The sequence below is a fragment of the Rhincodon typus genome, chromosome 16 (assembly GCF_021869965.1).
Source record: "Rhincodon typus isolate 14 chromosome 16, sRhiTyp1.1, whole genome shotgun sequence".
Classification (NCBI taxonomy): domain Eukaryota; kingdom Metazoa; phylum Chordata; class Chondrichthyes; order Orectolobiformes; family Rhincodontidae; genus Rhincodon; species Rhincodon typus.
Window position 1 is genome coordinate 55,184,967 of NC_063347.1, and position 14,194 is coordinate 55,199,160.

Sequence of the window (14,194 nt, forward strand, 5' to 3'; positions counted from 1 at the left end):
GTTATGATTATTCCCCATATCCCATTGAAATCCCTTCTTTACTGGCAATAGCACTCCTTTTGTCTTTGGTGGGGGTACTCTCATCACCCATTCTATTCACTCCATCCTCTCCCTTTTTCTTTATTTTCAGGTCTCTTTCAGTTCTGAAGAAGATTCCTGGGATGCAAAACATTAACTCTGTTTCTCTCCCCATTGATGCTGCCAGACCTGTTGAGTTTCTCCAGCACTCTGTTTTTATATGATTCACTTTCTCCCTGCATTGCTGTGCATTTCTTGTAATCTGGGACGTCATTCTGACCCAGTCTTCTGCCTTCATCCAGGCTGGCTGTATCTAGTGGTGTGGCCTCCTTTGCCAGTCAGCAGGAAAACCAACACTTCCAGAAGTCCTGCACCGGTGAGGATTTGCACATATGCTGCTACACAATTCTAGGAGGCAGCTGCTCTAGAGTTTGGGTGTATAATTAATAAGCTAAAGAGAAGAAGATTGTGATGAAAGGCTGCAGTTGATTACCCATGCTCACCTTTCCTGCTTTGACCTCTCCAGGTCTCCTAAAAGATTTTTGCTGCCACACTTGAATGTTTCCATTTCTTTCTCAAAATGTTTCTAGTTTCTCACTACTCGCATGTTTGGCTGCATTTGACAGAATACAGAGTGGATAGCTAAATTCTGGAGCACAAATGCAGTGAACTGATAGTCTGTGTAAGAGATTGTTGAAATGCCTTGCTTTCAAACAGTTTGTATCACTATTGAAGAATTCTGCATTACTTAGAAATCTGGAAACTGCTTCTTTAAAAGCTTAGAGCTAAAAGCAGGCTGGGTAGCACAATCAGCCAGTTTTTTTTTGTCATAACATAAGATCCATATTCCTGTAAGTCAACATAACCAACGTTATACTATATACAAGGGATGTTAAGAAAGGAGAATTTCTGGAACCAGACAGACTCAGATTCAAGTTCGTTGTGATCTGATGTCACTATTTCAAAGTTCTTTGCCGACCTGTTCAATAACTATTCCTAGGGTAAAGATGTACTCGAGGAATAGAAGAACATTTTCCAAATTTGTTGCTTGTCACGACATTTGAGTCTTGAACTCCTCTTGGTTACTGTGTGTTTGGGTCTGAAAGTGTCAATAATGAAGTATATCCAAAGCACCACCCACTACGATGATGTTATATGGATTGTGGGCATAACAGCTTATGACCTCAAAAGAGTGAGGCCACAATCTAGTCTTCCAATGTCTATCATATCAATGTACCTGGTAACTATTTGCCAATGACAACAATAAACAATGTCTTGAAAGCAAAAAATGCTGGACATCACAGCAGGTCAGGCATCATCCAAGGACAGAAAGCAAGCTAACGTTTCGAGTCTGGATGACTCTTCATCAGAGCTGACGCGAACTGTGGAGGGGGCAACATTTATGCAGTGGGGGATGTGTGGGAGGGCTGGGGAAGTAAGGATTTTGATAGCTCAGATTAAGTGATTGGAAAGTGAGAATGGCAGAACAATGGTGTATCTAACTACCAGACTGGAAAGAAAACAATCCCACTGGAATGGGGGGAGGGAAGAGTGGACATGGTGACAGAGAATGCTGCTTCACCCGGAAAAGCTGTTTAGGTTTTTGTATGGTGAGCAAGCAGAAGGTGAAGGGGCAGGTGTTGCACCTTCTGTGGTTACATGAGAAGGTGCTGTGGGAAAGGGTTGGTTGAGGAATGGACTAAAGTGTGCTGGAGGGAACAATCCCTATGAAATACAGACAAGGGGAGTGAGGGGGAGATGTGTTTAGTGATGGTATTCTGCTGGAGTTGTATGAAATGGTGGTGCAGGATCCTTTGATTGTGGAGGCTGGTGGGATGAAAAGCAACGACAAGGGAATCTTGATCATGCTGTTGTGAGTGACAGGAAGGGGCAAGGATGGACGTATGAGTGAGAGGTTGGATGTGGTTGAGGGCCATCAATCACAGTGGGTGGGAAACCACGGTTATGGAAGAAGGGAGCAATGTCAGCAGAACAGTTTTAGAAGGTGGCATCATCCGAACAGATACGAAGTAGATGAAGGGACTGGGAGAATGAGATGGAATCCTTGCAGGAAGTGGGGTGTGAAGAGCTGTAGTGAAGGTAGCTATGGGAGTCACTGGCTTTGTAGTGGATGGCCGTGGACAGTTTATTCCCTGAAATGAAGATGGAGGGGTCAAGCAATGGAAGAGAAGTGTCAGAAGTGGACGATATGAAAGTTATAAAGGGGTGGAAATTGGAGGCAAGATGAACAAATTTTTCATGAAGCGGGACCATGAAGTGGCACAGAAACAGTCATCGATGTACCAAGAAAAGAGTTGTGGGAGGGGGCCAATGTAGGACTGGAACAAAGATTTTTCCACATACTCAATAAAGAGTCAGGCGTAACTGGGACCCATGTGCGCACTCAGCCACTGCTTTGGCTTGGCAGAAGTGAGGTAAATGAAAGGAGAAATTGTTCAATGGGGAAACAAGAGGCAGTTAGGGTCAGGGAATGGGAAATTGTCAATATGGCAGAGGGCATCAGAAGAATTGTGGATGTAGGTGGGCAGGGTCTGGAAAAGTGGAGAGAGCATGGAGTCAAGGTAGGAGGAAAGGAGCTCAGTGGGGCAGGAACAGGCTGATATGATGGGCCTACCAGGGTACTCTGGTTTGTGGATTTTGGGTAGGCGCTAGAAGCAGGCTGTCTGGGATAGGGAGACTGTAACGTTGGAGGCAGCTGGGAGATCTCCGGAGATAATGGGCTCAGTGACAGTCCTGGCAACAATGGCTTGACAGTCAGATGTGGGGTTATGGTTGGGCAAGTTAGGAAGAAATATCCAAGAGCTGGCGTTGAGCCTCTGCAAGGTAATGATCAGTGCGCCATACTGCAACAGCATCATCTTTGTTGGTGGGTTTGATAACAAAGTTAGGATGGGACATGAGAGAGTGAAGTGAGGCAGTTTCAGTAGGGGACAGGTTATAGTGGATGAGAGGAGCAGAGAAATTGAGATGGCTGATGGCATGCCGGCAGTTTTCAGTGTAAAGGTCGAGGGCAGGTAAGAGGCTAGAGGAAGGGGTCCAAGTGGAGGCTGAATACTGGAGGCAGGTGAAGGGATTGGTGGAACAGTTGGGGTGATTCCTGCTCGAAGAAGTGAGTGTGGAGATGGAGGCAGCGGTAAAACAGTTCAATGTCATGATGAGTCCAAAATTCATAAGGGCATGAAGCTGAGTTTTTTGCCAAGGGCAGTAGGTTCTCCGCCAGCACTCCACCCTCCTTTAACCCCCAACTATTGTATAAATGTTGCCCCCTCCACACTTCACATCAGGCCTAATGAAGTGTCATCTAGACTTGAATCGCTAGCTTGCTTTCCCTCCATGGATGCTGCCTGACCTGGTCTGATCTCGAACATTTTTTGTTTTCAGTACCAGCAGTAATTTGCTCCTAATAACCAATGTCTTGCTAGCTACAAGAGACTGTACAAGTTAGACCAGGAAGTAATCTTTCTTTGCCAGTTTAGACTAACACGCCCTGCAGTTTCCTATAGTTAGACACTGGTGACACCAGTCTTCATCATGAGCAGCAGTTTGTACAGTACATGTATGTGCTAGCATGCCTATGTAACAATCGTGTACATACATCAGCAGCTTGCATTTACATAGTGCATTTAATGTAGTGAAACATCCCAAGGTACTATACAGAAGTGTTATCAAGTAAAATTTAATACCAAGCCATGTAAGACATATTAGGCCAGGGGACCAAATACTTGGTCAAACAAGTAAGTTTTTGAACTAATCTACCGTTCATCAATTCTGATGAAAGGTCATCGAACTGAAGAGTTAACTCTGTTTCTCTCTCCACAATGTTATAACCAAAATTGGAGGAGAGTACCATCACTCTAGTCTCTTTATTCCATGCAACATAAAATGAAATACTTTTTCCAGCTACCAAACCTACTTTATCTATATGAGGTTTTAAGGAAAAAGATAATTCAACCAGGTTTCTTAATAAATGCAATTCTGGATTTATTATATGTTCAGATTTATTATCAAAACAAAACATTTTCAAAGATGCACAGTCAGTAATATAGAAGTATAAATGATTATCTCTCAAAATATTTCCAAAACATACACAAAAGCACACTGACTCTCTTTATCTGTAGGGATTTATCTGTAGGGATTGGCTTTTTAAAGAAAGCTTGTCCAATGAGTTATTCTTGAAGGCAGTGAAATAAAGCATAAGATATTCCTTGTTGTTCTACCACATGTTCAAATCACTAAACGTTGCATGGCTGTCTGTGAAATCTTGCAGTCAAAACTTGCTCAGGAAAGACAATATTGAAATGCTCTATCACTCACTTTTTCACAAGAACAAATAGGTTTTATCCTGAACTGATGTAGACTGTTTTCTTTTCAGAACTCTGAGAAGTTAGCAGGCAGCTTGTTCTTTTCGAGCTTTCCTCCAACTCGGTCTGTTTTAGCAGGCTCCCTCCAACTCACCTTGTTTGTTAGCAGGCTTCCTTCCCATTGATTCAGCATGCAGTGCCCATTGATTCAGCATGCAGTGCTCATTGATTCATCATGCAGTGGTGATCAATATTGTGTGAAATCATGTTCAACACAGACATGGTGGGCCAAAGGACCTTTCCTGTGCTGTACCGTTAAATTGTTCGATACTCCTCGATTTTAATATGCAACACTTAATGACTCAGTATGCAATGCTAATGTTTTCTGGATGCAACACATGCCCATAGATCCAGCATATAATACTCATCTATTCAGCATGCAATGCCCTTTGTCCTGGATTTTCCGTTTTAGAGTTAATGTACGGTGACTGGCATCTTAGATGGCATCACATCTGCCATAACCCTCAATGAGTTTTCTAGAGCAATCATCTGCTTTACAGCCTATTTTGTGTGCAAGTGAGTTTGATGGTGACATAAGCAGCCATTCACGTGTAGTTTGTGGGCAGAGGTTCTGGCCCCCATCAACACCTTCTATGACTGAATGTCCTGGTGCTGTGTTTAAAGGCCATCCAGACAGCCCCTTCACTCACTGGAATCAGGAGCTCCAAAACAGCCTGTGGTCATTACTCTCCCTGCTAACTAAAGATATTTGAAAAGTGTCAAAAGGTGGCTTCCCACTTTCCAGATCCCTTAATGAACATCTAAGCCAGAAAGGAGGTCCTCTTTCCCTCTGATGGATGAAAGCAGCTCTCTTATCAAACCCAGAAGGCCTGTGTCGAGATCATACATGAGGCCAGCACTACAAATAGGAATCTAAGAAGCAGTAGGAGGATGAATGATCTCCTGTGCTCCTCAAGGTTAAGAGGTACCATCTTCTCACTGCAATCTCATACTTGTGTGGCTATCACTCAGTATGATACTGCTGTTTTTTAGCATGTCACATACACATACTGACCTACCTTCACATGCATGACGTGCACTGAAGGACTCTCTCTTACCTTATGCAACAACTCTTCAAACTGCACTTCTGCTTTCTTACTAGAGAGGGCTCACCACCTGGCAGGGCTCTGCATACTCATCAAGCACTCATACATACATTCCTATCAGGCTTATCCTTCTCTTTCTCTCGTTGCAGGACGGGCTGGTGCACAATAAACAAGAGAAGTCATGGAATGGCAGGAGGGTTCTTTACCTTTGCATCCTCATCCCTTTGAAGAAGGTACAGTCCAGCTGAAGGGTGAGGATTAAGACTGGTCCTGCTCAATAGGGAGATCACATGGCAGAATCCAGTGAGGAATATTGATGTCTGCTGTTTTCAAATGTGAACCCATTCTGTCACATTTCTGTACACACGGTTTGTGCTACTCCACCAACTAATTCTTTGTCTTCTGTTCCTTAACTATGAGTGGTCAACAGACTGCAAAACAGAAGAGGCCACAGTGGATGTACAACACCAGCACCTGTTAGGGTGTGCCAACAAAGCTTTTAATTGCACCTTCCACTAGTACGAAGATGGTAACTTCAGTAGGTATCAAGCTAGATAGTCTCAAGGACATAATCCGGTAGCAGACATCCACAGCCAGTGAATAAGGAAACATCTAAGGTCTCTAGTTTTCAGACAAGTGGAGATCAGGCACCTGCTCAGCACCATTGATATGATATGCCTCTATACTCAATCATTTGCCCATCTGCGAAGACAGACTAGGGAACATCAGATAGTGACGCCAGTAGTCCTTGTTAGATTGGACTGAAAGGTGGAGATGTCTGTCCATCTTCTGTCTGTTGCAGTAACTCTGGCATACAAGCACTTTGCTGCCTCCATTGAAAGGTTGGCCCAGGCCTCAGATACCCAGGTCCAGCAGAATACCCAGTGGCTGCTGAATATACACTTGGACCTGTATTCTCTTGCTCTAATCATGCATGCTCAGCATCCGTGGATAGAACATAGAACAGTACAGCACAGTACAGGCCCTTCGGCCCATGATGTTATGCCGACCTATTATCCTACTAAGATCAATCTGCCCTACGTTCTACTATCCTCCATGTGCCTATCCAAGAGTCGCTTAAAAGTCTCAAAAGTGTCTGACTCCACTACCACTGCCGGCAGCCCATTCCACACGCCCACCACTCTGTGTAAAGAACCTACCTCTGACATCTCCCATATACCTTCCTCCAAACACCTTTAAAATTATGCCCCCTCATAATAGTCATTTCCGCTCTGGGAAAAAGTCTTAGACTATCCACTCTATCTATGCCTCTCATCATCTTGTAGACCTCTATCAAGTCACCTCTCATCCTTCTTCGCTCCAATGAAAAAAGCCCCAGCTCCCTCAACTTTTCTTCATAAGACCTGCCCTCCAATCCAGGCAGCATCCTGGTAACTCTTCTCTGCACCCTCTCAAAAGCTTCCACATCTTTCCTATATTGAGGTGACCAGTAATGAACACAATATTCCAAGTGTGGTATATCCAGAGTTTTACAGAGCTGCAGCATAACCTCACAGCTCTTAAACTCAATTCCCCTGCCAATGAAAGCCAACACACCATACGCCTTCTTTACAACCCTATCAATTTGGGTAGCAACTTCGAGGGATCTACGGACATGGACCCCAAGATCCCTCTGTTCCTCCACACTGCCGAGAATCCTGCCATTAACCCTGTATTCTGCATTCAAATTCAACCTTCCAAAATGAGTCACTTCACACTTTTCTGGGTTGAATTCCAGCTGCCACTTCTTTGCCCAGCTCTGCATTCTGTCAATGTCCCCATTGCAACCTACAACAGCCCTCCACACTATCCACAACTCCACCAACCTTAGTGTCATCAGCAAACGTACTAACCCACCCTTCCACTTCCTCATCCTGTTCATTTATAAAGAGCAGAGGTCCCAGAACAGATTCCTGCAGAACACCACTGGTCACCGAGCTCCAGGCTGAATACTTTCCATCAACTACCATCCTCTGTCTTCTATTGGACAGCCAATTCTGTATCCAGACAACCAAATTTCCCTGAATCCCATGCCTCCTTATTTTCTGAATGAGCCTACCATGTGGAACCTTATCAAATGCCTTGCAAAAATCCACCATATCCACTGCTCTACCTTCATTGATGTGTTTTGTCACATCCTCAAAGAATTCAACAAGGCTTATGAGGCATGACCTGCCCCTCTCAAAGCCATGCCGACTATTTCTAATCAAACCGTGCTTTTCCAAATAATCATAAATACTATCTCTCAGAATCCTCTCCAATAATTTGCCCACCACAGAAGTAAGACTGACCGGTCTGTAATTTCCAGGATTATCCCTATTCCCTTGAACATTTGCCACCCTCCAATCTTCTGGTACTACTCCAGTGGACAGTGAGGACACAAAGATCATTGCCAAAGGGACAGCAATCTCTTCCCTCACTTGCTGTAGTAACCTTGGGTATATCCCGTCTGGCCCAGCGGACTTATCTATCCTCATGTTTTTCAAAATTTCTAGTGCATCTTCCTTCCTAACATCAATCTGTTTGAGGATATCAGCCTGTTTCACGCTGTCACCATAAACGTCAAGGTCCGTCTCACTGGTTAATACTGAAGCAAAGTATGCATTAAGGACCTCCCCTTTCTCCTCTGACTCCGCGCACAAATTCCCACCACTATCCCTGATCGGCCCTACCCTCACTCTGGCCATCCTTTTGTTCCTCACATAAGTATAGAACGCCTTGGGATTTTCCTTACTGCTACCCGCCAAGGTTTTTTCGTATCCCCTTCTAGCTCTCCTAAGTCCATTCTTCAGTTCCTTCCTGGCTACCTTGTAGACCTCTAGAGCACTGTCTGATCCTTGCTTCCTCAACCTTAAGTAAGTTTCCTTCTTCCTCTTGACTACGTGTTCCACATGTAATCCAAGGTTCCTTCACCTTACCATCCTTTCCTTGCCTCAGTGGGACAAACATAAAGTGTACTTGTAGCAACTGCTCCCTAAACAACCTCCACATTTCAGTCGTGCATTTCCCTGAGAACATCTGATCCCAGTTGGTGCTCTGCAGTTCCTGCCTAATAGCATTTTAATTCCCCCTCCCCCAATTAAATACTTTCCCATACCGTCTGCTCCTATCCCTCTCCTATAGTAAAGGTCAGGGAGTTGTGGTCACTATCACCGAAATGCTCTCCCACCAAGAGATCTGACACCTGACCTGGTTCATTGCCAAGCACCAAATCCAATATGGCCTCCCCTGTAATTGACCTATCTACTTACTGAGTCAGAAATCTTTCCTGGACACACCTGACAAAATCTGCTCCATCCAAACTATTTGCACTTAGGAGGTTCCAGCCTATATTAGGGATAGGTCAGAAAGGAATGAGGGACCTCGGCCTCTTTTCAAGTACCCTTTCTTAAGCAGACATGTTGATGCCAGCAGACATTCACAGTGAAGAGGAAGGACATGCAGGCACTTGGGTAGTTCATCTCAGGACACTCCAGAGATACCCTGCCCCTCCACCTTCTCCCTGCCAATGGCTCCAGTGCATCCAGCAGTTCAAGCCAAGGAGGTTGCACTTGCCTCTGTGCAAGAGATTCTCAACAGCCTGAGGTCCCATAGGATGGCGGTAGAGTAGGACACTCCAGCCGGACCTCACCCGCTCTGCCCACTCTTCTTCCTCTTTTCTTCTTTCTCTTCACTTTTTCTTCCACCTAGTGCTTCTTTTATTTTCACTTCGACTCCTGGCCTCTGGCGAGGAGCGACGATCCCCGGCCTCTGGCGAGCGACGATCCCCGGCCTCCGGCAATGACTCCTGGTCTAGCACAGCAGCCTCCCGGCGTGTAGTGGCGACCTGCCGACCTGACCTAGTGGCCTCCTGGCGTGGCATGGCAGCCTCCCAGCCTCCAGCAGCAGCCTCCTGGCATGGCATAGCGGCTTTCCGCACTGGCCTCCCAGTGTTGGAGTAGCAACCTCTAGGCCTCGCGCAGGGACCTCCTCCCATAGCGGCCTCACGATGTGGTGTGGCGACCTCCTAGCCTGGCACAGCTGCCTCTTGGTGTGGCATGGCGACCTTGCAGCCACCACCTGACGTGGAGTCAGGGCATAGTGCAGACTGGAAGCTAAGTGCCAGCATGGTCTGCTTTTCTGTGATGCTGGACATTTTATTGTCTATAATTTTGTAACAAAAGAATCTGTGCCTAGGTACTTTTGAATCCGAATCGGTGCTGTCATTGGCAAATGTATAAACTTTACACTATACTCATTGAGTATATGTGACAATAAAGGCTATTCTATTCTATTCTGTGCCCATAGAAAATGCCTGCCAAAGTCTTCACAGTCTCCAGTCTCTCTCCACCCCATCTGGAGATGTTGAGTCTGCAGCCAGATATTATGCTAAGCAAAGGAAGAAGAAAACCCTTTAAAAGCACGTCGATGGCACAAGTGTTCATTAATGTATAGACATTTTACACATGCAAATATATCCTCACTTTCATTGTTCTAACATTTGCTGTAGTCTCATTTCCTCACAAGGTGCCTATGGTTCTCTAAAATTGAAGAAGTGCAAAATCCTTCAGCATTTCAAGAAGATGCTGCCCTTTACTCGGGGCATCTTTGAATGCCTCACTGCATCAGCAATGTGTGTGTCTCTTACTGTCTCTCGTAATCTAGCAAACTATGGATCTAGCATTTCAGCTGAGCTGTCAAATATGCAGAGGTGATATGCAAGAACTTGTACTTTGCAGCTTCAGTTCAATAGCAATCTATTGGGCCTGGGAAAGGAGCTTAGCAGGCCCCATTTAAACAATTCAATGAAGCTATAACACTCCAATTTTTTAGGGAGGTGGGGCCATTGAGATGGGGGCAGGGTGTGGGGGCTGATGCCAGAGGATAGTGGAAAGTTGTTAGCATTTGTGTGCCTCAGGATACTGGAAGCTCACTCACTAAGAATGTGCATTGTAACAGTACATTGTAGAATCCTAATGTTTTGTAGGAAGTCGAGAGGGAAGAGTAGAACTAATGACGTCAAGTAGGATGTCAGAGATCTGGGGAGCTTTCTCCAGGTTTAATGCTCCCTAATCATCCCCTTTCCTTTCATGAACGGATGGCCCAGAATTTCCCAGCTTTCTATGAACCCCATCTCTCAGAAGTACTCATTATAGTTATGGACGTGTATAGTTAACAGAGCATAGTTATCTCTCAGTTAGGCTTCTTGCCTCAAAGTTATTACATCACAATCAGATAAAAGAAGAACTTTGCTTTTATTATAAGCTGTAGTACAAATTAAAGCACTTTTCAGTCAATAAAGTATGTTGAATAGAAAACACATTGGTCTTTCAGCCAACAGGTCCAAACAAACTGAACAGTAAAAGAAACATGTTCAAGGGCAGCAAGGTGGCCTAGTGGTTATCGCTGCTCCCTCACAGTGTCAGGGACCCAGGTTTGATTCCAGCCTTGTTTTAGTATCTCTGTGGAGTTTGCAAGTTCTGCCCATGGCCACATGCATTTCCGCTGTGTGCTCCAGTTTCCTCCCACAGTGCAAACATATGCAGGATAAGTAGATTGACTGTGCTAAATTGTGCTGTAGTATCAAGGGATGTGAAGAAAGGGAGGGAGGCTGTGTCTATGCGGGATGCTCTTTGAGGGATCAGTGCACACTCGATGGGCCAAAAGACTTCTTTCTGCGCTGTAGGTATTCTATGACTCTAGCTCAGTGCGCCTTAAAATATATGCCTATAAGGCTGTCACGTACCGCTCTAGCTTGTGAGACTATAGACTGATGAACCATCCCTTTGTGCAGAGGGGGCTAAAAGATGCAGGCACCTGTGAGGGTTCCGGAATGTAGGTGACATGACAGCTCATTGTCACAAAGAGCAGATCTGCATCATCTCGCTGGTGTGGTGACAGATCATCTTTGTATTCATGGAGTGGAAACCTTTCCTGTTCATGAAGACTGCTGATTACAGAAAGAGCATTCTGATGTGAATGCAACCAATGATACATTGCACCTGTGGAAATCCTATACACCCCATTACTAAAGACACCATAGGACAATTACTGCATGCAAAGAAGCCATTCAGCCCATGGTGTCTGCGCCAGCTGCATAAACAACTTGTCTATTCTAATATCACTTACCAACACCTGGTTCATAGCCTTGCAGGTCATAGCACTTTAGGTGCAGGTCTGAGTTACTTTTATGTTGATGGTTTCTGCCTCAACCACCAAACTGAGCCCTGAATTCCAGACACTCACTAGCCCCTGGTGAAAATATCTTGCCTCATTTTTGCTCTAAACCTTCTACAAATCATTTTAATTTTCTGTCCCCTGATAATTAACCTGTCTGGTAGGGGAAACTAGTCTTCCCTGTCCACTCTAACCAAGCCCTGATTATTTTTTACACATCTCAATTAAAACATTCCTGAGGAAAATACAATCTTAGCCTATCCAATTTTTTTTCTCACATCTGCAATTTTGACACCCTGGGATTGTTCTTGCAAAATCTGCCTAACACAAGGCACAAGGATGGGATTCCCTCCTCATCCATGAAGGTGCGGGTGCTAGTCCAGCAGCTGGCAGATTTAGGAGATTGCTTCAGCATATACTGGGCAGTTATGTTGAAAATGACGGCTTGTCATGTGCAGATAGCTGCAACAAACCCTGTAACTTCAGTTTTGAGCCTTGCTCATGATCTACATGGGCTTTTTACGCAGGCTAGTCTGTAGATGGAACTGACTCTTTCTGTTGCTGCTGTTGCCCTTGCTGTTTCTTTCTCAAAGCAGGATGACCAAAATAATATCAGTGTTGTTCTGTGCTATCTTAATGTTTGTAGGAGATCTGTGGAGACAGTAATATAGTCATGTTTGGCTTAGCCTTTTATTGCCAGCCTGCCCATCATGCCCAAGAAAGTCCCTTAGCTCACAATGTTTCCCAACTGGCCTTCTCCCCAGTGATCATGCCTTCCATGGGAGGCTTTCACTTTTCATATAGTTCAGCCATGATAAGCCTTCACAATGTGCACGAAAGGGTGCCATTCAGCGGTAAGCAGTCCCTGTTTTCAATGAACTCGTAATCCTGACATTCAAGCGTAGGCCTTGTTTGCCATTTGCACAAGACCATGCCATTGAACCATTAATCGCCCCATATTTTTCATGTCTGATTTAGTTTTTGGGATGCTCCACAGAGGCAGCCTTTCTTGGTCCACTTGGACCCATTGCCTATACTTTGAGAAAAGACAATGCAAGTGACTATAAAATAAAATAAAAAGTATCTACCTCAAAACTAGATGAAGAAGTGCAATGGATAAGGCTTTTTGGTTGTTGGGTTTCTGAAGTGTTATGTTTCTCAATTGGGTAATATTATTATCCCAACTGATGATAACACTAGATAAGTTAGATGTCAGATTGAGACCAAATTTGATAGATCTTAAGTTTAATTCTTGCTATTTGTTTACTGTGATAGTCAGTCACTAAGCACATCCATAATAGGCTGCCAATATACTTCTAGCAAAAGAAAATTGAAGTTTATTGCATACAAAGAGAAAAAGAGAATCTGCCCTGCTATAGGAAGAATGTTGTTAAACTAGAAAGGGTGCAGAAAAAATTACAAGGATGTTGTCAGGACTTAAGACCTTATAGAAGTTTATAAAATAATGAGGTGTATAGATAGAGCTAACAGTAGTTGTCTTCCCCCTAGGATGGGGGATTTCAAGACTAGGGGGCGTATTTCTAAGATGAGAAGACAGAGATTTAAAAAAGACATGAGGGGCAAATTTTTTACACAGAGGGTGGTTCACATGTAGAATGAACTTTGTGAGGAAGTGGTGGATGTGTACAATGTTTACAAGAAATTTGGATAAGTATGTGAATAGAGAAAATTTTTGGAGAGATATGGGCTAGAAACAGGCAAGTGGGACTAGTTTAGTTTGGGATTAGCATGGACTGTTTGGACCAAAGGATCTGTTTCCGTGCTGAATGACTCTGAGAAACTGGACAGGCTGGGACATTTTTCCCTGGAGTTGGGTGAATAACCTTATAGAGGTTTATAAAATCATGAGGGACATTGATAAGGTAAATAGTCAAGGTCTTTTTCCTAGATTGGGAGAGCCTGAAACTAGAGGGCATAACTTTAATGTAAGAGCAAAAAAATTTCAGGGCAACCGGGGCGGCAACTTTTTCACTTAGAGGGTGGTGCATATATGGAACAAGCTGCCAGAGGAAGTGGGAGAGGAGGGTACAGCTACAACATTTAAAATACATTTGGACAGGTACTTGAATGGGAAAGAGGATTAGTTAAGTTTGGGATACCTGGTCGTCATGGGCAAGTTGGACTGAAGGGTCTCTATGAGTCTATTTTAAACACTCTGTTTTAAAAATATCGTAAGTAGAGATTGAACTCTCTTAATCTAAGCAATACCTTACGGTTACATAAACCTTGTGAAAGGTCATCATGTCGATGCAGGTACAGTTACAGAATTTAAAATACATTTGGATAGGTACATGAAAAGGGAAGGTTGAGAGGGATATGGGCTAAATACAGGCAAATGGAATTAGTTTAGTTTGGGAAACTTGGTCGGCATGAACTATTTGAACTGAAGTGTCTGTTTCCATCCTCTAAGACTCTATGACTTCTCTCCACAGTTCTTTGCTCAGTTTTTGTGCCTGTAGTTGATTTATTTTTGGCAAATTCCTACATTGGCTCAATACTATTTACTATGTCTCTTCCCAAGATCTTTAAACAAATTGTTAACTCATCTCACTTATTTTGTAACATGGATTC

The 14,194-nt window shown here is 44.0% G+C and overlaps 1 protein-coding gene across 1 annotated transcript in view; it reads left to right on the forward strand.

Moving 5' to 3' along the window:
- The window catches only part of dock3 (dedicator of cytokinesis 3), an 821,127-nt gene that overhangs the window by 263,795 nt on the left and 543,138 nt on the right, over positions 1-14,194 (forward strand). The window contains exon 8 of the mRNA XM_048606243.1: positions 5,596-5,635. Coding sequence (XP_048462200.1) covers positions 5,596-5,635 — 40 coding nt within the window. The remainder of the gene's footprint in view (positions 1-5,595; positions 5,636-14,194) is intronic.